At 41.5% G+C, this 25,511-nt stretch overlaps 1 protein-coding gene across 5 annotated transcripts in view; it reads right to left on the reverse strand.

The window, feature by feature from the left end:
- Positions 1 to 677: 677 nt before the first annotated feature.
- LOC127799906 (lariat debranching enzyme) overlaps positions 678 to 25,511 on the reverse strand; it is a 35,191-nt gene continuing 10,357 nt past the window's right edge. For 3 of the 5 annotated variants that reach the window (XR_008022671.1, XM_052334174.1, XM_052334175.1), the window contains 2 exons: positions 23,461 to 23,577; positions 678 to 1,177 (listed from right to left, as the gene is read on the reverse strand). Coding sequence is in view for 2 of the 5 variants with exons in the window: in XM_052334174.1 (XP_052190134.1) it covers positions 1,086 to 1,177; positions 23,461 to 23,577 (209 nt within the window). In the remaining 3 variants the exon portion in view is untranslated. Of the gene's footprint in view, positions 1,178 to 23,460; positions 23,578 to 23,981; positions 24,152 to 25,511 lie in introns of those variants that run through there. The other 2 variants (XR_008022672.1, XR_008022673.1) reach the window with 1 other exon arrangement.

The following is a 25,511-nucleotide window of genomic DNA, read 5'->3' on the forward strand; positions in this document are numbered from 1 at the left end:
AGCTTAATAATAATCACAATGTAGTCCATGCTCTTAAGTACTTTTAACAAGCTTTTCCATAACTAATAAGTAGTACTATTCTGTCTACATATATATGTATATGTATATGTTTCAAACTTTCACATATATGACTGCTTCATATAATGCATGCGAACTACTTCTAGTGCATATTTTACAACATCAAAATCTATGCACTGAACTTTGCATTACCAAAACCACCTTGGTTACCAACAGAATCTGGCTCCGTGGCTCGTGCCCCTCATCCAAGTGGTTTCTGCCAAAATGCAACGCACTGTCTGAATTTTAGTTGACAAGTTCACCTGAGCAACTGTTTATGAACAGGCATTGAAACATTTATGGATCTACATATAAAATATCAAGGTAAACATGTTCTCAAGGCAGAGAATGTGCAAGTAAATGAAAGGTCAGTCTTCAGTTCCCAGTCATGCTAAGCCATCCTGTAATAAACTAGTTATGGATAACCAGGTGTTTTTCTTTTTATTATATGAATATTGATAGTGGATATTCACACTGCCATAAATTCAACCATGCAAGGCAAAAAATTTCTAATACTACCAAAATTCGTGCAGCTTATGGGTCAAATAAGTTTATCATGCATATGTGAACAGTCTCCCTTGGAAAAGGACAGAACATTGAAACAGTGTAGTTCACAGAGCTAATTACAAAATATGCATACCATTAGAATAGTGTACTTTTACAAGTCCAGCTATTCTTGGCTTTCCAAGACATAAATTCCTTGGTTGTCCTTGTGCAAAAACTAGAGGCTTGAACAGGAAAAGATTTCAAAACTGGAAAGTTCAGCCAAGAATAAGTGAGGGAGGAAGAGAGGATAGAAAGAGAGTTTAAATTTTGTTTATCAAGTACAGATTGGCCCAACTTTGGCCAAAATCCAAATATATATATTAACTTGTAAAGGAAATTCATCTTCATAACCAAGTTGATTAGCAAATAAACTTCCTGAAGTAATGTGGATCAAGCCAGGCTGAAAAATCATTAAAATCCGGTCCACAACAGAAAGGGGGGGAGGGAAGATACGAAGTGCCACAGACTGTTATCCAAAAGCTCTATAATATTTCCTGCTCAGCTTCGGAGTCATGACCTTCAGCAAGTTCTTCAATTTCATCAACATCACTGTCATGGTCAAAGGAACCTGCACCTGAACCCACAAAATGTTCAAACATCAATGTGTGGTATTGATAGGGAAGGGGAGCGTGAGAGGACTTTGATGTCTTGTATAAATGATGAAGTTTCAGGACAGCTTTCATCCAAACAATAATTCTATTGATTTCAACTTTAGCACTTACAAGTTACAAGCCTTGCTTCCATATGACAACCACACATGACAGAACCGGTTAAGCATACAAGCCATCTATGAGTCTCAATGCCTAGACTATGAAAAGCAAAACCAAAGGTGCAGGACTCATGCAATCAATCATATCCACAAGCATACAAGGAAGACTTTGACAATCTTAATCCTAGGACTTTCTTAGAAACTTATCCACAAGGTGAAGGGCACTTCTCACTCTTTGGCACGAGTAAGTAGGGAAGTGTACTAGAAGAAACTTTTTTCTGGGAGCTACCTTTTTGATTGGCTATTAAATCTGTCAAGAGATTCAATTTCAGGTCCACACTTGGCTCGCACAAATTCAGACTCAATTGTATAAGAAACATTATACAAATATGGGATCGTTAGCATCAGTGCTGTTGAACCAAGTTTGATTTTTATATGCCAAAGGTTTTTGTATGAATAAATGAATATAAATAAAATGAAATGTTTTTAAAACAAACATAAGTGAAATAGCATGAAATAACAAAAACGGAAGGGATTTTTGAAAGTTCCTGTTTCCAACAGTGCCGAAATTTTTGAGTCAGGGAAATTAGCCCATTATAAAGGGAGGTACAAGGAAATATTTTTACCTTAGAAACAGATTCCCAGAATTTCATTATTTCATATAGAGTGTTCTTAAAATTATTTTTAACGAATTTTGTGATAAATAGGACGTAATTATTTTGAAGTTAAAAAATTGCTAAACCATAAAATTTAGGCTTAATACATCTTAAAGTCCCTTAACTATTACAAAATATAACATTGAGTCTCTGATAGGCCCCCAATTTTCTTGACTTACCAAAGAAGGTCCAAGGGGCAGGGGGTAAATTGGATAGCTGGCATAACAGCCAGCCATGTTGCGTAAGGGGCAGGGAAGGGAAATTGCTGGGTTGTTACACAACCCAGCAAGCGCGTGTAATGGAATTCAGTTGGGAAGGAGCGGGGGAAGAATATGTAAGGGGGGGAAATGAAAGAGGGGGGATCATCTTCTTGTATTGAGTTTTGGGAGAGTGAAGGGCCTCTCGAATGCCCAGTTCTTCTTGTAATCGGACTATTTTGCATTCAGTATCAGTGAATCGATTTTGGGATTCCATCATTTTGGTATCAGAGCATCACCGATCTTGATGGTGAACTTGACTGACCGAGTAGGAGAAATAGAAGGGAGGATGGAAGGCATGCAACTGGGAGTGGAGGCCATGAGGGGTGAGATGCAAACAGTGGAGAAGAATGTCGTGAACCTGTTGGAGTAGTTCGCATGGATGAGAATGAAGTGGGAAGAGCAAGAACGGGAGCGGAAAAGCAAGGAGAAGATGGGAAGCCAGCCTACGGAATTCTTTCAAGATTCCAAGGCGACCCCGGATGTGGGAATACGACGCGCCGAGACAGGTGGTGACGATGGGAGTTGGCGATCGGAAATCAGAGGGCGACGTTTGGAGATGCCTCTCTTCGAAGGCGATGATCCGGACGGCTGGATATTCAGAGCCGAACGATATTTTGCGGTGACGGGGATGACTGATGAGGAGAAGGTAGATGCAGCGGCTTTGTGTTTCGAGGAAGCTGCTCTGTCGTGGTTCCAATGGGAGGAACAGCGGCGAAGGGTTAGAGGCTGGGAGGACTTCAAGTTTCTGTTGAGAAGTCGCTTCCGACCCACCCAAGAAGGCTCTGTTGAGGAAAGGTTTATAGCCCTCCGGCAGAAGGGAACTGTTATGGAGTACCGCCAATGCTTCGAGACATTGGCATCCCCCCTTGAAAACTTGCCAGAAGCCATGCTAGAAGGGCATTTCATAAATGGGTTAAAACCTGAAATCAAGGCTGAGTTGAGGGTGTTGAGGCCAAGGGGTTTGGGGCAGATGATGGACTTAGCCCAACGGATAGAGGAGCGGAATCAAGTGGTTCGGGGAGGGGCAGTTGGAGCAGGTTCAAACAAGGGATCAGCTGGGCCAAACCCAATTTCAATTTTCCAGAGAGGAGGAATTCTGCCACCCTCACAACAGCCCCAAAAACTGACAACAATCCATCCTCCTAACCCAAATCGGCCACAAACCTATGGGCGAGGGGGTAATCCACCCTTCAAGCGGCTTAGTGAGGCGGAGTGGAAGGCAAAAAGAGATAAGGGCCTATGTTTTCGATGTGATGAGAAGTATACTATAGGCCACAAGTGCAGAAACAAAGAGCTGCAAGTAATGATGATATATGATGAAGAGGTAGAGGAGGTGGAAGGGGACGAAAGGTTGGAAGAGTTAGTAGGAGAGCCGGGACAGGTTGGGGAGGTAATTGAGCTCTCCATGAATTCGGTGGTGGGCTTGACTACACCACAAACTATGAAGCTCAAGGGCAACATCGAGGGGCAGTCGGTGGTGGTGCTCATAGATGGTGGGGCAACTCATAACTTCATAGCAAGCGAGCTGGTGCGGCAATTGGCATTACCAAGGGAGGAGACAGCTGGTTATGGAGTAATTATGGGGACTGGAATAGCAGTGCAAGGGGCTGGAATTTGCAAGGGAGTGAAGCTTAATCTCCAAAATCTGCAACTCATAGAGGATTTCTTACCTCTGGACTTGGGAAGTTCGGATGTGATTTTAGGGATGAAGTGGCTAGCAGCTGTTGGCAAAATGAATGTGGATTGGAAGGCTCTCACAATGAAATTTCAGGTAGGAGGCATGACAGTCACCTTACAAGGGGACCCTAGCTTGAGTAAGACCTTGGTATCCTTGAAGGCAATGGCGAAGGCCTTTAGGGAAAATGGGGAAGGAATGCTGTTAGAGTTGGGAACCATGGCAGCAGGGATCAAAGAAGCTCAAGAGGTAGTTCCAGAAGTGCTAGGGGGGGGGTGTTGGCTGAGTTTGAGAAGGTTTTTTCGACGCCGGAGGGGCTGACACCTTGCAGGAGGAAGGATCACATCATTAACCTGGTTCCGAGAACCACACCAGTGAATGTAAGGCCCTACCGATACTCCTATTTGCAAAAAAATGAAATTGAGCAGCTGGTGAGAGAGATGCTGGCGGCTGAATTATACAGCCTAGTTCCAGCCCATTCTTGAGTCCGGTTTTGTTGGTTAAAAAGAAGGATGGAGGGTGGCGTTTCTGTGTGGACTATAAGGCCTTGAACAAGGTCACTATACCGGATAAATTTCCTATACCTGTGATAGAGAAGTTACTTGATGAGCTGCATGGTGCTAGGGTCTTCTCCAAGCTTGATTTAAAATCTGGTTACCATCAGATTAGAGTTAAGTCGGAAGATGTTCCCAAGACAGCTTTTCGGACTCATGACGGGCATTACGAGTTCCTAGTAATGCCATTCAGGCTGACAAATGCGCCAGCCACCTTCCAATCTTTGATGAATGATATTTTTAGAGATTATTTACGACATTTTGTGTTGGTGTTCTTTGATGACATATTGGTGTATAGCAGGGATTTCGAACAGCACGCCCATCATCTACGTTGTGTCTTAAGGGTACTAGCGAACAACCAGCTCTTTGCCAATAGGAAGAAATGCATTTTTGGACAGTTGAAAATCGAATATTTAGGCCACATTATATCTCATCTCGGGGTTTCAGCTGATCAAAGTAAGATACAAGCCATGCTAGAGTGGCCTACTCCTACATCGGTTAAGGAATTAAGGGGGTTCCTTGGCCTTACAGGGTATTATAGACGATTTGTGCGGGATTATGGCAGGTTAGCACGGCCACTAACGGATAGGTTGAAGAAGAATAACTTCTTTTGGGACGAGGCAGCCGAGCAGGTTTTCCAACAACTTAAGGCTAAAATGGTATCCCTACCTGTCTTAGCCTTGCCGGACTTTGGGAAGCCCTTCGTTATTGAGGTTGATGCATCGGGACAAGGTAGGGGGGCTGTATTAATGCAAGAGCAGAGGCCTATTGCTTATTTCAGTCATGCTTTCAATCAGTTGGGGAGAAAAAAATCTGTTTACGAGAGGGAATTAATGGCCATAGTGTTTGCTGTCCAAAAATGGAGACATTACTTGTTAGGGCGGAAGTTTGTAGTACGAACAGATCAAAGGAGTCTCAAATACTTAATGGAACAGCGAGTAGTGAGTCCGGAATACTTGAAATGGATGGTGAAATTGTTGGGGTTTCAATTTGAGATACAATATCGGCCCGGATTGGAAAACAAGGCTGCTGATGGGTTATCTAGGATCTGCCACCCAGCACTAATAATGGCCTTAACAGTGCCTAAAGTGGTCCAAATGGATAAGTTAGCCAATGAATTGAAGGCTGATGTAAGGCTGCAAAAACTTATTCGGGAGCTTCAGGTTGATTCTAATTCACACCCTAACTTCCAGCTAGTGGACAGTTTTCTCCTTTACAAGGGCAGGCTGTACTTACCCAAGGGCTCCACTCTCATTCCATTGTTACTTCATGAGGGGCATGATGGCAGCATAGGGGGACACTCTGGATTCCTAAAAACCTACAAGAGGGTAGCAGCAAATGTTTGTTGGCAGGAAATGAAGAAGGAAATACGCAAATACATAAGCGATTGCTCGGTTTGCCAACAAAATAAGTATATGGCTTTAGCCCACCGAGGGACTCTTGCAGCCTCTCCCAATCCCAACCCAAATTTGGGACGACATTGCTATGGACTTCATTGAAGGGTTGCCGAAGTCGGGCAAGATGGATTCCATTTTGGTGGTGGTGGACAGACTTAGTAAGTACGGGCATTTCATTGGGCTCAAGCACCCGTTTACAGCTAGGGAGGTGGCTGAAATTTTTATTAAAGAAGTGGTGAGACTTCATGGAATTCCAAGGTCCATAGTATCGGATAGAGACAAAATTTTCATGAGCAAATTTTGGGAGGAGATGTTTCGACTACAAGGTACCAAACTCAACAGAAGCACAGCCTATCACCCTCAAACGGATGGGCAAACTGAGGTACTTAACCGAACTTTAGAAACCTACCTTCGTTGTTTTGCTTCCTCAAAACCGAAAGCTTGGTACATATGGCTACCTTGGGCTAAATTATGGTATAACACCTCCTACCACACTGCTGCCAAGATGACTCCATTTCAAGCAGTGTATGGGCGAGAACCACCACACTTATTGAGGTTTGAGAAGGGAACCACCCCTGTTTCAATGGTGGAGCAACAGCTGGTTGAGAGAGACTTAATTCTTGAGGAATTGAAGACCCAGCTGATGAGAGCACAAGCTGTGATGAAGAAGAGGGCAGATCTGAAAAGAAGGGAGGTAAAGTACGGAGGGGGATTGGGTTTATTTGAAGTTAAGGCCCTATCGACAAAAATCGTTGGCTGCCCGTGCAAATGAAAAGCTGGCTGCCCGCTATTATGGTCCATTTCAAATTGAGAAGGAAGTAGGTCCAGTAGCTTATAAGCTGAAACTTCCATCTCATTGTCCAATTCATCCGGTATTTCATGTATCACATCTACGGGAGGCAAGAGGGGCATTGGAAGCTAATGTGGAGCTTCCTCAATAGCTTACTGAAGACCTTGAGATGCTGGTGGAACCGGAGGCAGTGCTGGGAGTGCGATCAAGATCTGGAAAGAACTTACAAGAGTTCGAGGTGCTCATACAATGGAAAGGGCTACCCCCATTGGAAGCTACTTGGGAACCTTACCACTTAATCCAACAGCAATTTCCTTTTTTCCACCTTGAGGACAAGGTGAAAGTTGGGGGGGGAAGTAATGATAGGCCCCCGATTTTCTTGACTTACCAAAGAAGGTCCAAGGGGCAGGGGGTAGGGGCAAAGGGGTAAATTGGATGGCTGGCATAATAGCCAGCCATGTTGCGTAAGGGGCAGGGAAGGGAAATTGCTGGGTTGTGTAACAACCCAGCAAGCGCGTGTAACAGAATTCAATTGGGAAGGAGCGGGGGAAGAATATGTAAGGGGGGGAAATGAAAGAGGGGGGATCATCTTCTTGTATTGAGTTTTGGGAGAGTGAAGGGCCTCTCGAACGCCCAGTTCTTCTTGTAATCGGACTATTTTGCATTCAGTTTCAATGAATCGATTTTGGGATTCCATCACTCCCTCGTCTAAAAAACCTCAAGATTCGGTCTTTAAACAATTAAAAAGATACATTTTTAGTCCTTACCATTTACATTCGTTTGTGCGTGACATCACACACCATTTAAGGTGCGTGACATAACACATTTATGTATGTAATATTATACATTTTTATTGTTAATATTTTAGTCCTTGCCGCGGCCATCACCCTCTCCCGCCATGGCCGTGACCCCCTCTCTCTCTCTCCCTCTCTCTCTCTCTCTCTATATATATATATATACTGCAAGTCTGCACAAACCCATCCCCCCCCCCTCTCTCTCTCTCTCTCTCTCTATATATATATATATATATATTTGCAAGTCTGCAAAGACCCACCCCCTCCCATGGCTGCAAGTCTGCACAAACCCACCCCCCTCCCATGGCCGTGGCCACCTCTCTCTCTCTCTCTCTCTATATATATATATATATACATTGTACAGCCCATCACCCACCCCTGGCCAACTCTCTCTCTCTCTCGCAACGACGGCTACGTTCATCGCGGCTGCCATGGCGGGAGGGTGACGGCTGTGTTCATAGCCGCCATATGTGTGTGTGTTTGTGTATATTGGGGGTGGGTGATGGCCGCGACCACGGTTGGGGGGATGGGTGATGGTCGCAGCCATGGCGGCTGGCGGTGACTGCCATGGCCATGGCCCTCCCTCTCTCTCTTTCTCTCTCTCTCTCTCTCTCTCTCTCTATATATATATATATACTGTACAGCCCATCACCCACCCCCGACCAACTCTCTCTCTCTCTCGCAATAATAGTCGCGTTCATCGCGGCTGCCATGGTGGATGGGTGACGACTACATTCATAGCGGCCATATGTGTGCGTGTGTTTGTGTATATTGAGGGTGGGTGATGGCTGCAGTTGGCGGTGACTGCCATAGCCGCAACCCTGTATGTGTTTGTATATATGTATATGTATATAGAGCCAGGTGTATATGTATATATATGTGTGTGTGTGTAGGTTTGAGAGACAAACATAACAGAGTCGTTTACTCGCATTAACGGCAAGGACTAAAAAGATATCTTTTTAATTGTTTAAAGGTCGAATCTTGAGATTTTTTAGGTGAGGGACTCAATGTCATATTTTGTAATAGTTGAGAGACTTTTAGATATATTAAGTCTTAAATTTATATACATTTGTAGAACCAAATTTTAATTTTTTATTCTTAAGGATTTTGATTTTTTAGATGTTATTATTGAATCCAAACGGGAGTACTTCTTTATTTACATTTAAAATCTTGAAATGTCTATGTGTTTATTTCAAGAAATGTTTCTCCGATACTTAAAACCCATGGGAGGAGAATAATATATAGGCTAAGAGAACAAGATTAAGAAAGTTACCAAATCTCTAATCTAGGAAACAATTTGAAAGTAGAATAAACTACGAAAGGGAACAATATAAAAGAAATATTTGGAAATCTCCTCTAATTTGAGCTTTTTGATACTACCAATCTATTATTCCCAGTTTGCTAACATTTGCTTCAAAGTCTAGTCTCGACAAGGCTTTTGTCGGAAGGTAGTGCAAAGTGAACTACATTTGCTTCAAAGCTTGCTAACATTTGCTCCAAATGGCATCACCAAGAACTCATAGTGGCCTTGGTGTGTTCTGAATGCGGTTTTGGGTATATCCTCAGGTTTCATTCGGATTTGGTGGTACCTCGAGCGAAGGTCTAGTTTAGAAAAGAAGTTGGCGTACTTTAATTCATCCAACAAGTCTTCGACAAGGGGTATGGGAAACTTAACTTTAACAATCATGGTGTTGAGCTAGCAGTAATCCACATAGAAACACCATGATCTATCTTTCTTCTTGACAAGCAAAACATGTGAGGCATAAAGGCTTTGGCTAGGTCTAATTATGGCTTTGTGTAACATTTCCCTAACCATTTTCTCAATTTCAATCATTTAGGTTGGAGGGTAATGGTATGATCTGATGTTAATGGGTTCAGCGTTTGATTTGAGGTTGATGGAATGATCAGATGATCGATGGGGCGGTAGGGCTGTAGGTTCTACAAAAAGATCCTCAAATTCAACCAACAGTACATCAAGAAGGTCTAGATCATGCACCTCTCTTTGTCCCTGTATAGGAGTGCTGACCGTTAGCAAGAATTCCCTTCCCAACTCTGAGTTTTCACTGCCCCCTTCCATAGCCTGAATTGAGAACAATTGCCTGGGCCCATTTGCTTATGAATATTTTTTGTAACTTCTTGCCTATGATCAGCTTGCAAGTCCTGGTCTCTTTACTACCTGCGAGAGTTATTTTCCTTCCCTTCTTCTCAAATGATACCTCCATCTTGTTGAAATCAAAGTTTATAGGGCTTACCCCCTTCATCCAATCCACTCCCAGCACGACATCACAGCCCCCCAACCATAGTAATCTCAAGTCAACTTCGAATTCCTCTCCTTGTATCTCCCAACAAAAACCGGCACATATCGACTTGCTCAAAACCTTGTTCCCATTAGCCACCGCAGGGGTTGGGTGCCCATGAGTTGACATTTCAACTTTCGAGATATCCCTTCATCCAAAAAACTGTGGGTGCTCCCACTGTCGATCAGGATCATGAGACTACAATCCTTCACCCTTCCTTCTACTTTGATGATCTTGTTGTTTGTAACTTCTTGCCTATGATCAGCTTGCAAGTCTCGGTCTCTTTACTACCTGCGAGGGTTATTTTCCTTCCCTTCTTCTCAAATGATACCTCCATCCTATTGAATCAAAGCTTATGGGGCTTACCCTCTTCATCCAATTCACTCCCAGCACGACATCACAGCCCCCAACCATAGTAATCTCAAGTCAACTTCGAATTCCTCTCCTTGCATCTCCCAACAAAAACCGGCACATACCGACTTGCTCAGAACCTTGTTCCCATTAGCCACCACAGGGTTTGGGTGCCCATGAGTTGACATTTCAACTTTCGAGATATCCCTTCATCCAAAAAACTGTGGGTGCTCCCACTGTCAATTAGGATCATGAGACTACAATCCTTCACCCTTCTTTCTACTTTGATGATCTTGTTGTTTGTTAATCCCTTCAATGCATGTAGGGGCATTTCCCCATTATCCTCACCTTCATACTCAACTAGTTCACTTGTTTCCTCCTCCTCAATCACCACTTCATCCTCCATTTCTAAGAGTAGTAGTTGTCTCTTGCATTGGTGACCGGAATAAAATTTATCTCCACACTTGAAGCACAACCCAGCCTATCTTCTCTGTTCTATCAACCTCCCTCCTTGCAACTACACAGGGTGGCCAAAACTTGGGGCCCCCAAGCTTTTGGCCCTAGAGTTCACCTTGACAATCTCCTTGTGTTGTCCCCAGGATCACCCCTCTAAACTGATGTCTTTGTTTCTTCATCAAGGCCTCCACCATTAGCTCCCGTAGCCTGGCACTCTCAGATGTTTGTTCAACCGTCAAAGGTCGTAACATCTTCACCATCAATAGTAGCTCTTCACTCAAGCTGCTGACAAAGCTTGAGACGAAATAAGCCTCGAATAAGTGGGGGTTATGGTTGAGCATGAGTGATCTCAACTCCTCAAATCTAAGTTGGTAGGATTGCAACTCTCCATATTGCTTAAGCTTGTTGAATTCTTCCACTATATCCATCATAGTTCGTTCACCGAACCTCTCACACAATTTCTCTGCGAACTCCTCCCATGAACAATCTCCTCTTACCTTCGACTACCCTTGATACCAAACATCCCCTATACCGTTAAAGTAGGCAGTTGCCAAGGCCACTCTCTGACTCTTCGGTACATTATACCAATTAAACATCTGCTCGCATCTCCTCAACAACCATCTTGGGTTGATCCCTTCAAACACCGAGATCTCCATCCAGGGCATAGGGAAACCCAGCTGGTTATGGACAGCCTATCCTTCCCACCTTCTTTCCACCACCGTCTCTCCACCTCTGCTGGATCCACCTCAATTTCAAAGGTCCCGATCATCCGATTGTTCACCCCATGCCCAGGTAAGATCGGATTTGTCCTCTCCTTAAGAGGAAAGCCAGGAGAGATTCTTACTGAATTTTGGCGAGTGAAAATCACCATGAACTGTTGAAACTGATCCCTAAACTGCATCCCGATCCCCTCCAAATCTGCAAGATGGCGCCATTCAACCTTCGTTCCAGCCCTTCCATGAACTATCCAATTTCCAATCAATCGCCATGATCGCTTCATGATTCCTAGAGGAGCCGATCTCCAACAAATCTGCCCTGTTTTGGAGATCGGACATCATCGAACTGAATTGTTGTAGTTGTGATTCAAAGTTCTTCAAGCGAGTTCTGCTTGCCATCGATTTGAATTCGCAAGAATGGAACCGACTGAGAATCGAGCTCTAATACCAAAATTGTCAATGCTTGAGCTTGACAATGAATTCTCACCAATTCGATGTGAACTAGAGAGTTGCGGAATGGAGTAGAAGAATAGAGGGAGAGATGAAGGAGAATAGAGAGAGAGTTGTAGAGAGAGATTGAAATATTTCTTATTAGCTTTTGGATGCTTCAATCAAAGGGATCAGTTAGTTTATATACTGATCTCCTATGCCCAATCTAGCCAAAAGGGGTACAATTGAGTATAGTTCCCACCATGTACAATCCTCTACAATTCTAACTAACTTCACATGTAACAGTCCTACCCATTGAAAGTACATGACAAGAAGATGCATTTATAAGCCTTGGAATCGAGTTTTCTGCGAGTAGAACTGGGATTATGAACAAAGATCATACACTCGAATATTTTGGGTGGAAGGGAATCAGGGAGATGGATGGAAGGAAACTCTACGCTTAAACAATGAAGAGGAGGTAGAAATCGAAGGGTTTTTGAAGAAAGACGATTGGTAAGATAGGTAGGAGTGAGCATAGCTTCCCCCAAAAAATAATTTGGAACATTGGAAGTGATCATAAGAAAGCTAGCAACTTCCAAAATATGACGATTTTTCCACTCGGCAATACCATTTTGTTGAAGAGAATAAGGACAAGAGCTCTAATGAAGGATGTTGTGTTCAATAAGATAGGCATTTAATTCGTGAGTGAAGTACTCCTTCCCATTATCAGAACGAAGAATTTGAATAGATGATTGAAACAAATTAGTAACGAGTTTATAGAATTGCTTGAAAATGGTATTGGTTTCAGATTTTTCTTTCAGGAGATAAGTCAAGCATACACGGGTATGGTCATCTATAAAAGTAAGGAACCAGTGAGCCTCAATAATGTTAGCCACACAAGCAGGCCCCCAAATGTCACTGTGAATAAGATGAAAGGGTTTGAAGGCATGGTAAGAATGGGGGGGGGATAAGGTTTGAGAGTGCTTAGTAAGAATACAGTGCTCACAAGTGAAAGAAGGAATGACTAAGACGATTATGCCAAAGGAATACAATTGAATCATGAACACTAGACAAAGAAAGTTTCTTGAATGGACTCGATCTTAAAGGAGAAGCGGTGGAATAGTAGAGGCCATTTCGTTCCTCAGCATTGCCAATCATCGTCCCTGTAGACAAATCTTGAAATTCACAATGAGTAGGGAAAAAAGTTATGGCACAGTTTTGATCCTTAGTTAGCTTGTTGGTAGAAATGAGATTATATTTTAAATTCAGGACATGCATGACAAACTCAAGTTTTAGCACAAACAAATTCAGATTCCCAATACCAACAACAACCAAAGAACTCCCATCAGCCACAACAATTTTTACCTCCCCATTACTCGAATGATATGACGACAAAAATGTGGATGACCCATTCATGTGGTTAAAGGCCCCTGAATCAATAATCCATTCACTGCTAGAGACCTATTTTGATGACAAAGATGACTGAGAATTACCTTTTTGTGTGACATTGGCAACAGAGGTAGTAGGAGCAAGGGATTTAGATCGGGACTATGTTAACGAGTTCTTTAATAGTTTCATCTATTCATTAGTGAATGGGGCGGCAACCAGCTTCTTTAGGTTTGAAGTAGATTTTGTCGCATGAGCGTGTTGCTTCCGTTGACTTATGGGTTTCCAATCTGTCGGTTTCCCATGAAGGTGCTAGCAGGTCTCTTTGGTATGGTAAGGCTTATGGCAGTGGTCACATCAGGACTTGTTCTCCTTCGGGTGTTGTGGATGGGAATGACTGCTCACATCTCTTTGGTTGGTGACTAGGGTAGAGCCTAGATGAGTCTCTTCTGTCATGAACCCACCTAGGTGGGTTCATGACAAGTTTAAGAGGTAATTGGGGAGGAATTGAGAAAGTTAGATTTGAAGAAATGGAAGAAAATTAAGGAAGAACAGAACAAAGAGGGGGATTAGGAAGAACCAAAAGAAAGAGAGGGAAATTAAAAGAGAGATTAGAGGGAATTTGGAGGGAGATTGAGAGGATTCAAGAGAGGGAAATGAAAGTATTCAATTATCAATTCAAAACATGATTCTTCCATCATTAGCTGTGGCTTATCTATAGCCTAATAGCCTCCCACATGCATCCATGTGCAATGTAACAAACAGCCCAACTGTCTATTAACTAAAGACAAAGCCCTAGAACAGAAAATACAAAAGGAAATATAAATTCCTACTATTATATTTACTAATCTATCCTTGAGAAATCCTTAGGATCATGACAGTTCCTCCCTCTGAGAGAGTTCTTGTCCTCAAGAACTTACAACGATTGTGCTACTGTTTCTTCCCCCAATACCTACTTTCTCTATCTGTTTAATTTTTCTTTCTTCCTTTCTCCTTCTAGGCCTCTTCATCTTCGTTCCTAGGTTTCCAAGATCAATTCGAAGCGTAAATTGGCCCAGAACTTCAATAAGCAACCTGATCGAGTTCAAGTCCACTACAACCACCTCTTACAATAGTTGTCCAATCAAGATTGGTCTCCACTTTAGAAACATAATCAACCACACTCGGACCAATATAGTTAGCAACTGAAACTTTGAGTCTAAAGGGAGGACTAACCGTGTCCGTAACTGCCGTTAGTAGTTCTTTACTGTCCAATACAAGCAAGAATAGCAGACCTACATCCATCGTTGCCTTTACTGTATTCTCATTCAACCCACAGTCATGCTTTATTGCAAAAATATCAACATCATCCTGGAAATGCAGCAATGGAGAATTGTAAACTTGCCTTGGATACTCAGACCAAGGCTGTCTATGAGCATTAGAATTAGGAATTGTTGGAACTTCAATTTCAGCCAACGATTTCTCAGTGACTTGACACCTGACCTCCATCTCGACCTTCTTCCCTAACATGATTTACAGCCAGATTATCTGATGAAACAATACGCCTACCCGGTCTATTAGATGCATGAAAGCTATCTTCATAGTAGTTCTCATCTCCAATCTAGTGTGTAGGTTGTTCATCACCAAGATCATCAGCTTCTTGTTCTTGTAAAGTGTGGTCTACACAAATCTCCTTATCCAATCTTCTTTCATCTTTGGAATCTTGAGTTTCCATTGACTCATTCGCTTCAGTTACAGCGTCAACTTCCTTAATATTGGTAGAAGTTTCAGTCGGAACCTCCTAATTACATGCAAATAATCCAGCAACTCCTTTTTCTTTGTGTTTGCTAGAATTTTCCTCTACATGAACTTCTTTTTCAAAAATATCCGACGATCCCTTTGCATCTGTTGCCCTATCTATCTGATTGTTACTGATTCCCTTTGGATAATGCTATTCACCACTAATATCATCTTTGATGTTGCAGTCCTCCTTCTTGATAATTCGACCTAAATCAAAATACTCCTTGTAGCTTCCGCTTAAACCAAAATACTTCTTCTGCTTAACATTGGAGGTGAGCAATGAATTTGATTCCCTCTAACTTGACTTCTCCTTCGGCTACTCCATTTTTAGGAATCTATGTTTAAAATCCCGCGATAATCATCAAAGAATTTAGCGGGAAAGCTATAGTGATACTTCTTACTTAGAATCATCGCAAACTCTGCAACTACTCATGTAACATACAGCCGAATTCTTTACTCGTATCATGTACCACACTTCTTGTTTCTTTGTCCAATTAGTAGATCCCTTTCTCAAACTTCTTTTCCCATGCCTGAGGCTTCTAGCCAAACTCCTCATGTTTCCTATTGTTTCCAGCTGAAAATGAAATCTTCTTCTACTGCCATTGAGACTCCATTTGTCTCATGCATGAACTGCTCCCCATGGTCGACTTCTCACCAATGAACACTGCAAAGACCAAGGAGCAGGAGTTATGTACATTCTTCTGTTTCGCCTATTGTAACAGTTCCTATACTCGCCTCAAATGCAATTCAATAACCGAAGAACACCCGCTCTACTTCGCCTCCCTACTTCAAACAAAGTTAACCAAATTTCAAAGCCTAAATCAACCTCTTGTTCCCTTTACTCACAACCTCAAGCGCCAACAATCAATGAGCTGGATAAGTTGGAAGAATCCACTTCTTAAACGAAATCCACCTCTAAGTTTACTTCCCTTACGTCTTTGCTTCACAGCAGCCACCCTTCACTTTCGTAAATTATCTTCATAAATCACCACTATTCACCACTGCTCCAAAAGTCAATCAACCTTCCAGATCGCCAAAATTCACCACTAGAATAGCATAGGCTGCTCGCCTTCCTTGAGCGATTGTGATGCAACCAATGGAATTCTTCAGAATTGAGAATCGATGGCTACAATAGTTTATGATTTGGCTCCCAAATCCGCTTCACCCTTCCATTTCGAGCAACAATGGCTCAATTAAATCTGCAGAGAGTCATCGGCTATGCTGCAATCTTTCGAAAACTCAATTGACTATGATGAATCAATTGCATTGAATCGCCAAAATTGCTTGTGGAGTTAATCACGTTGGCCAGCAATAACCCTCAAAATCAGATTGGAAGCTCAACCTATCTGCCGTTAATCCAGATTTGCAACGGCCACAACCCACGCAATCACCATCCACTGGCTGTGAACATTGTCCAATGGTCGGAGGACCACCTACTCCACTGTCGCTTCTTCAGTTTGCCTGGATGGCCAAAATCGGCTCTGCTCGCGATCGTTGCGGATTCAAGGATTGCCTCCCCACCAATTCCTCCTCCTCACCCAATCACCGCCAATCTTCACAATTCGCCCATCTGCTTCAACTGCGCCACTCTTATATGCCTAAAATTTTTGGAATCGCCTTGCAGCGACTCGAAAAAATAGTAGCGAATCAACCTACTACTCCGCCTTCAATAGTTGAACCTTCTGCTTTTCTTCCACAACCGAGTTCGCCTTCCTTGATCGAACAACACTTCCAAATTTTTCAAGCCGAGAGCCACTCCTCCGTCGAACTAACTGGAACTAAATTCGCCTGAATTCAGTTCGCTCCACCTAAACATTCACACCTACTATAATTGATCAACTCAATTGTTCGATCAATTCTACCGCTGCTTCTAGTTTCCGTAGTCATCTTCAAAGTCTGAGAACCAATCCTCCTTGCGTTGGACACCAAGTCGGACAGCAGGTGTCGATTTCCGTCGAAAATTAATCAACAAGAAAACCACTGAAGAACGATGCTCTAATGCCAATTGTCATGAACCTAGGGTTCATGATAGGTTCAAGAGGTATGTCATGAACCTAGGGTTCATAACGGGCTGAAATTGGCATTCCAAGGGATTAGAGGCTTAGGATTAAGAACAGAATATTTGGAGAGGAATCTGGACAGAAAAAGGGAAGATATTAGAAAGAATGGAGGGAGAGCAATAGAGAGAAATGAGAGGGAGATTTGAGAGAATTCTTAAAGAGAGAATGAGGGTTTCATTAATCAATTCAAGCATATCCATCCAACCTCAGTGGAGACTTATATATAGCCTAACAGCCTCCCACCTACTCCCATGTGCAATATAACAACTAGTCTAACTAGCTATATAATAGGACAAAACACTATAACAGAAAGCAAAAAAAGAAATTACAATTATTGTATATTGTATGCCAACTCCTACTATTATATTTACTAATATATCCTTGGGTAATTCCTAGGGTCATGACAATTCCCCCTTCTTGAAATGTTTCTTATCCCCAAGAAACTTATTACCACCTAGCCGTTGCTTCTTTATCTAATGTCCATCTTCACCCACTGTTTTCTTCTTCTCCTTTTCTTGTTCTTATCTCTTATTTCCCTTGTCTCTCGCTTCCTCTTTTCTTTTTCCTTAACAGTAACATCAATATGACTTGCTGCAACACCAACTTCAGCCATCCGCCACTTCCTTAGTGCTGTTAAAAATGGTTCCAAATGTGCCGTCAGCCCTACAACCCCATCCTTTTCAATTATGGACAGAATTTCAATCCTCTCTATAGGTAAAAACCTGTACATTACCTCCAACTCTTCTTGCTGCAATGTTACCTTTGCTTTGTCTTGTGTGCCCGAGCCAATGACATACATGTGAAATGTTCCAAGCAAGGTGCCCGGTGCAATCTCTTGTTCCTTCTCCTCAAGTACTTGGTGAAGAGGCTTTTCTGGCTCCTTCTACTACTACTTCCAAAAATCAATAGAATCAAGTGTCTTAGCACTAGTAAGAATGCTTGAGAGACTACCATTCTCCAATTCCTCTTCCTCGCCCTCTTCTTCCATGTACTCCTTAGCCCTCTCCACCTTCTCGCTACCCATTTTACCCCAAGCCAAAGAAGCCTTAGCTTTTGGTAGGTCCAAAATAGGAGGAAGGATTCCAGCCCCAATAACTGTGTAGGTTGAGGGTCCTTCAATCAAATTTTCTTGATCCAATGCTATTCCATTTCCCACAAACTTCTGATCCAAAACACCCCCAAATCCTTCAACCCATGCACTAGCCAACGAGGGTAATGAGTTAGCATCTTCCTTGTCAATTTCGCCTAAATCGGTATACTTCTTCTGCTCAACATTGGAGGTGAGCAATGAATCTCCTTCCCGCCTCCTCAATTTCTCCTTCAGCGGCTCTATTTTAAGGAATTCGTCTTTATTAAAACTCTTGCGATAATCATCGAAGTATTCAGCGAGGAAGTTGTAATGATACTTCTTGATTAGTATCATCGCAAACTCCTACAACTTCTTGCGAAACATACGGCCGAATTCCTCGCACTCTTCATCAATCCCACTTCTTTTTTTCTTGTCCCCTTGGCTGATCTCCTTCTCAAAATCCTTTCCCCATGTTTGATGCTTCTGGTCAACTGAAAATGCAGTCTTCTTTGGCTGCCATAGAGGCTCCATTCCAACTGAAAATGAAGCATTCTACTTCATGTATGTACTGTTGCCCCTAGCTTCACGAGTAGGACACCCCACTAAAAGTGCAGCCTTCTTTGACTGCCATTGAGGCTCCATTCCAACTGAAAACGAAGAATTCTTCTGTTGCAATTGAGACTCCAATGGTCTCATATATGCACTGCTACCCATGGCCGAATTTTCACCAACAGCATACTTCAACGGCTAAGGAATGGGAGTTCTATACATGCTTCTGGTTTGCCTATTATAGCAGTTTCTATACTCACCTCAATTGCAACTCAAGAGTTGGAGCACCCACTCTTCTTTGCCTTTCCACTTTGACCCAAGTTAGCCAAAAATTTACAGCCAAAATCTATCTCTTGTTTCCTTTGCTCTCCAGCACCAACAATCAAGGAGCTGGATAAGCTGGAAGAATCCACTTCTCACACGGAATTCGTTGAATCCACTGTGCCACACTGATCTGCAACTGAATTGCCCATTCGAGCCGACTAACGCAATGGATAAACAGCCTCCTGACTTGCTCGCGATTGCTCGGAACTCCTACACCAGTCGCGACTTCCTAGCTCACCTGTTGCCAAGCCTCCTATTCTCGCCTCAAACGCCTTCCAACTTGGAAATTAGCACCCTAGGGTGTCGGAACTCACAAGCAAAGAAGTCGGAGTAATCCGTCTCTCTGAACGGAATCCGCGTACAGTTTCGAGTTGAAACTGCTTTGCTCTCCTTCGATCGGAAATTAGCAGCCTAAAAATCATTGCACTCGCACCAATCAAGACTTACACGACCGCAACCCACACCCCAATCACCGTCCAATGGCCAGAGGACCCTAGCTCGGCTTCTGAATTCAAGCAACTCTACCTGGATTGAACGTTGTAACAACCGTCGGCAATCAATCCGCTGAGAATCAACTTCTTGGGATTCCCTCGGTCCTTCAAGGTCACCTTCAACAACATAACTTGCCTCTGACTCTAATTCTGGGAGTGGCAAATTGCATGTGCTTGTTTCTCTTCAAGCCGAACATGCTACCACAGTTTCCTCCTCGGGCCACGGAATCAAATTCTGAGGTTCAGCCAAAAATCGCCTAGAATTGAATCACCCAATCACCGATGCGGCCGAAGAACCCTGGCTCTGCTACAATCTTCTTGGAGCCACTGTCAGAACTCCCTTGGCCCACTTCGCCTTCAACATTAGACAAGAATTGCCCTAGTTCCGGTCGTCACCTCCTGACGCTACTCCATCTTTCAATTTCGCACTGCTTAAGATTAATTGATGCAGTTGGCAAGAACTACTTTGTTCTCTCTCGTTCATTACTGATCTTAATATCCTCCGAATCGAATTGGAAACAATTGCCTATCAACAGCCGATAATCACTGTCAAAACTCACGGATAATCACCGTCAAAACTCATCGATAATCACCGTCGAAACTCAAATCAAAACCACAACCAAGGATGGACTGCTCTAATACCAATTTGTCATGAACCTAAGGTTCATAACGGGTTGAAATTGGCATTCCGAGGGATCCGAGAGGCTTAGGATTAAGAATAGAATATCTGGAGAGGAATTTGGATAGAAAAGGGGGAGAAATTAGAAAGAATGATGGAGGGAGCAGCAGAGAGAAATGAGAGGGAGAATTGAAAGAATTCTTAGAGAGAGTGAGGGTTTCATTAATCAATTTAAGCATATCCATTCAACCTCAGCTGAGGCTTATATATAGCCTAACAGCCTCCCACCTACTCCCATGTGCAATATAACAACTAGTCCAACTGCCTATAGAATAGGATAAAACACTATAACAGAAAGCAAGAAAAGAAATTATAATTATTATATATTGTATGCCAACTCCTACTATTATATTTACTAATATATCATTGGGTAATTCCTAGGGTCATGACAAGGTAATTGGGGAGGAATTGAGAGAGTTAGATCTAAAGAAATGGAGGAAAATTAAGGAAGAACAGAACAGAGCGGGGGATTAGGAAGAATGGAGAGAAAGAGAGGGAAATTAAGAGAGAGATTAAAGGGAATTTGGATGGAGATTGAGAGGATTCAAGAGAGAGAAATGAAAGTATTCAATTATCAATTCAAAATATGATTCTTCCATCCTCAATTGTGGCTTATTTATAGTCTAACAACCTCCCACATGCACCCATGTGCATTGTAACAAACAGCCCAACTACCTATTAGCTAAAGACAAAGCCCTATAACAGAAAATACAAAAGGAAATGTAAATTCCTACTATTATATTTACTAATCTATCCTTGGGAAATCCTTAGGGTCATGACATTTTCTCCCATTGAACTTGAATCCAACATCACTCTTTTGTGGCTTTCTTCCCTTCTTACCATGGCAAAGGCTTCTTTGATTGAGGGCAATGGTTTTATCCTAAGAATACGCCCTCGGACTTCATCTAGTTCTTTGTTAAGCCCCTAAAGAAAATCAAACACTCTTTCTTTTTCCAACATTTGGTTATACAAAATACCATCATTAGTGCACTTCCATTTAATGATGTAGAATAAATCCACTTCTTGCCACAAGTCAATTAAAGTGTTGAAATATTCGATAATTGACCTATTTCCTTGCCGAGTGTTACAGAGGGTAGATAGAATTCCGAAGCACTGAGTTAAGTTATGAAGATTGAAGTACATCTCTTGAGCTATTGACCAAATCTCATGGGCGGTATTGTAGAAAAGGTACGCCCTCCCAATCTTTGGGCCCATGGAGTTGATTAGCCAGGCCATAAAGATGGAATTTTCTGCCTCCCACATTTTGTACGCCGGATCAGTTGGAGGTGGAGCTACAGTTTCACCTATCAAATAGCCCATCTTCCTCTTCCCTTTAATGACTAGAAGAAACGACTGAAACCACTCACGGAAGTTCAACCAATTGAGCTTATGTTAGCTGATTTGAATGGAGGGACTAAAGTCGGTGGGCTAAAGGTTTGGACCCGATGGGATAAAACTGGCAGGGATAATTGGATTAGGGTTTGGGCTATGGTTGGATGATGCTTCTCCAAACTTCAAATTGGTTGGCGATGGAGGTATATCTATCATGAGACCAAACCGGGTTTTCATTCAGCATTGGTTGGCTGGCCTAAACAACTTGGTTATGGCAATGGCTGGCAGTAGTGACCAAGATCTGGTTCAATTTCTGAAGCAACAGGAACGATTGCTTTGGAATCAAGATTTGACAATGGCGATTTCTTAAGCAACGGGAATGATTGCTCCAGAATCGAGATCTGACAGTGGCTAGGCTTGGTTGCACAAGCAAGGGAGATCGCAATTTTGGCTATCCAAATCTGGCATCGAGGATAGCTGAGTTCAACTAGAATGGCGAAGACGACGGCCATGTCGGTTGTCGTCGATGGCGGCTAGGCTCGAATGAGACAGTGACAACAACGACCGAGTTGGTTTTAGTCAACAGCGGCTAGACTTGATTGCAAACTTGGTTAGTGAGAAGGATTAAAACCTAGACAGCAATGGCTAGGGTTTCAGCCTTGCTCTGATACCATGAAATCTTGAAATGTCTATATCTTTATTTCAAGAAATGTTTCTCAAATACTTACAACCCATGGGAAGAAAGTAATACATAGGCTAAGGGAAGAACAAGATTAAGAAAGTTACCAAATATCTAATCTAGGAAATTTGAAAGTAGAATCAACTATGAAAAGAAACAATATAAAAGAAATATTTGGAAATCTGCTCTGATTTGAGCTTGATACTACCAATCTTCCAACAACATTTAGTCTTACAGTAAATATCCTCATTTTCTTCTAATTTATATTTTATTTTAATTTATAATTTATTAAAGTTATTTTCCTCATTTTCTCCATTTACTAAAATGAAAGAAAAGTAAATAAGAAGAGTGCTGTAGTTCACTGAAACTGTGCAGGTTACAGAAAATAGCCATTCCAAAAGCCAGTTTACTGTTCTAACGGCTGGTTTTCTGTTCCAACAGCTAGTTTTTGAAAGACTTGGCTGTAAATAAGCCCCCACGGAGAGAAGATGAAGCAACTAACTGAAGCAAACATCAAAGCTCCAAATGTCTCCATTTTCTCTTCATTTTCCAAGTCTAAAGCTCAGTTTTTGCTCCATTGTTCAAACCCGCCTAAGAAGAGGTTTTTGCAAGTCTCAATTGGTGCAATCCCAGTTCAATCAACAAGGAGAAGATCATACAACCTCATATTTGAAGAGTTATCAAAGAGCTTCATCAACTTATCCAAAGAGGAAAAACTTATTCAATCAGAATTTTTAAGTACTCTTTCTATTCTTGCGTGTGTTCTATTTGATCTATGCCCATTGTAGGGGTTTTAATCTGTATATTTACAAACTTTAAATTGTTGAGATTAGGTTTAAGGTTAGCCTTAGAAAACCAAGTAAAGGTTATTGGTAAGCCCTTCGAAACCAAAGCCTATGTTTCTCAGTAAGCTTTGTGTAAAACAAGTGTAAGTGTTTTTGTGGAGTGAAGCCCAGGGAAAACTCCATTGTCTTGATTAGCGACCTCGAAGCATGTTGCTTTGAGGAAATGGACATAGGTATCAAAGGTGCCGAACAACTAAAAATTCTTGTGCCTCTTGCTGCTCTTATTTTGCTTAATTTATTGCTTGCATTACTCTGCTTTCACAAATATTTTTGAAGTACTTGAGGTAGAAAAATAAAAGTGATAAAAACTTAAAGAGACTGAATTCTGCAACACCCCCCCCCACCATCCCTTGAGTCAAAATCACCATATAGGGGACCAAAAAGTGGCAGATTATTTTGGGTCACAAGACTTAAAAGGTTCAAGGCAAGCAGTCTGTAAGAAACTTTTTGCCCCTCCCCACCCCCTTGTAAGTGTGGTCTGTTGGAAAATATTACAAAAAAGACATCTTAAAGAAATCTGAGGGAAGATAACAAAGATGGTTAAGTTCAAACTTGCCGCAAAAGAATGATGAAATGTTACCTCTAGAAACAAAAGAAGCCGGACTATGGGTTTGGTCCCTTGATTCTGTGTTATTGAGAAGATAAGGAAGTTCTAGAAACTGCAAGAAAGCTTCTGTTTGGGGATTCCTGCAATATCCTACAAAAAGAAAAGAGAATACTAGTTATACCATATATTTCCCAACACATTTGATTCTTTCACTAAAAAATGGCACTCATCATGTAGTACCAGCTAAAACTAGTGATGGTGATAATAAATAGTTTTGTTTCTAAATAACATGATAAGATAGCAGCTACAGTGAATAATAATAATAAGATGACAATTAAGAATCTCAAATTTCAGAAAATATGCAAAATTAGAATATTTGTAACTCATCTAGATTCAACACCTCTGGACTATATATCAATATCTCTAGAAATAAATAAGACCTTTTAAGATAAACAATTTATTAGCACTGCAATATGCAATCAGAAATTACAGCTGATAAGTTGCCCATAACAACTAGACATGGTACGATATAGGCAAAGTTGAAACATAATTACCTAGATTTCATTAATCATGGACTTGATTGAATTTGGAAGACCCCAAGTTAATACTCACAGTTGCTCACAAGCACACAGAGCTCTTAAACCACAGTCATCAAGATTCTTTCTTATGTACCATATGAAGCCCTTCCATTAGTAAAAATTCAGCTAGACCTAACACATTCAGACTACAAAGAGAAAAATAATGAGAACTGATAAGAATCAGAGGAATTTTGAAAAACAGCATCTATGGCCTGTACTGTGAAATCTGCCAAAAATATTTCAATTATTGACTGTACATTGAGAACAACCCATAAGGGCACAGAAATATTTTTAGACATTTAATAGAGAAGGAGAAATCCTAAGAGAAATTAACCTCTTAAGAACCATAAAATTTTCAATGCAAAAAAGAGAAATCCTCACCAAACTTTCTCCAGCGTTGATTCTTCTAGATAATTACATTGACGAAGGAGAGAGGGAAAAAAAAAGGTGCAACTTCAATGTTAAGGCCTATTTAGGGAATTTATGAAAATAAAAATATAAATTATATCTAAATAGATAGGAGATGACTCATTGAAATTGGACCAGTCCCCTCCTGGCAGACCATGCAAATTTTTGGGGCACACACTGGCCTATTTGGTGACCTGTTAGGGCAGTAGATCAAGAGGTATAAAATGAGGGCCGAAGAGTTAGGACCCCAATTTGCTCCCGTCCACTATCTCTGTACACATGCTCTGTTCTGTCTCTTTCTCTCACAATCTCTCTCTTTCTATATGTCACTCTAATATCACCCCAAAAAAACCCTAACATAGCTTTGATTTCTTACCTTCTCTCTTCATGTTCTCAATTCTATAATGCATTCCGTGTTATTTGAATCACAGAGTTTTGTCCCCACTAGTGGTGGTTTTAGCCAAACTTGAACTTTGGTAAGTATTGAATCGTTTGTAGGAATGGCAATGAGGTTGGGGTTGGACCAAGTCCCCTTTCCCCCATGCCTGTTGAATAACGAGTATCCATCAAATACCCATTAGTTGATTAATTTATTTAAAGATAATTTTAAAAAATAATTTATCCCTGAAAATTATGTTATATTCTCAACTATGTTTTTTTCACCATATTAACATTCCACATTTCAAATTACTACTAAAATTTTTAAAAAATGAAATAATGAGAAAAAAAACAGATGGAGTAACTTAAAGATTCAAAAATCAAATAAAAATTTATCAAAACAAAGCATATTAGAATAAAGTACCATAGGGTCAAATTTGATAATGAGGAGAAGCTCCAAACATTAAAATATCTTACTCGAGTGTTTGAAGCAGCTGGTCTTATTCTAAATTAGAAGAGTCTAGCTTAGGTGTTTTACTATAAGGGGTATTTCAGTCTTTTGCATAGGCTAAATAAAAACCTTGTAACTACTACCCATCATGTCTATAAATAGGAGACATAGGGCAGGGCAGTCACAGATGATCATTCATTCTCTATGATCAAGTGTAGTGTGTGTGAGAGGAAAGGCTTGTGTGTTGTGTCCAAGAAAGTCTTTGTAAT

The sequence above is a fragment of the Diospyros lotus genome, chromosome 4 (genome assembly GCF_014633365.1).
Source record: "Diospyros lotus cultivar Yz01 chromosome 4, ASM1463336v1, whole genome shotgun sequence".
Taxonomy (NCBI): Eukaryota; Viridiplantae; Streptophyta; class Magnoliopsida; order Ericales; family Ebenaceae; genus Diospyros; species Diospyros lotus.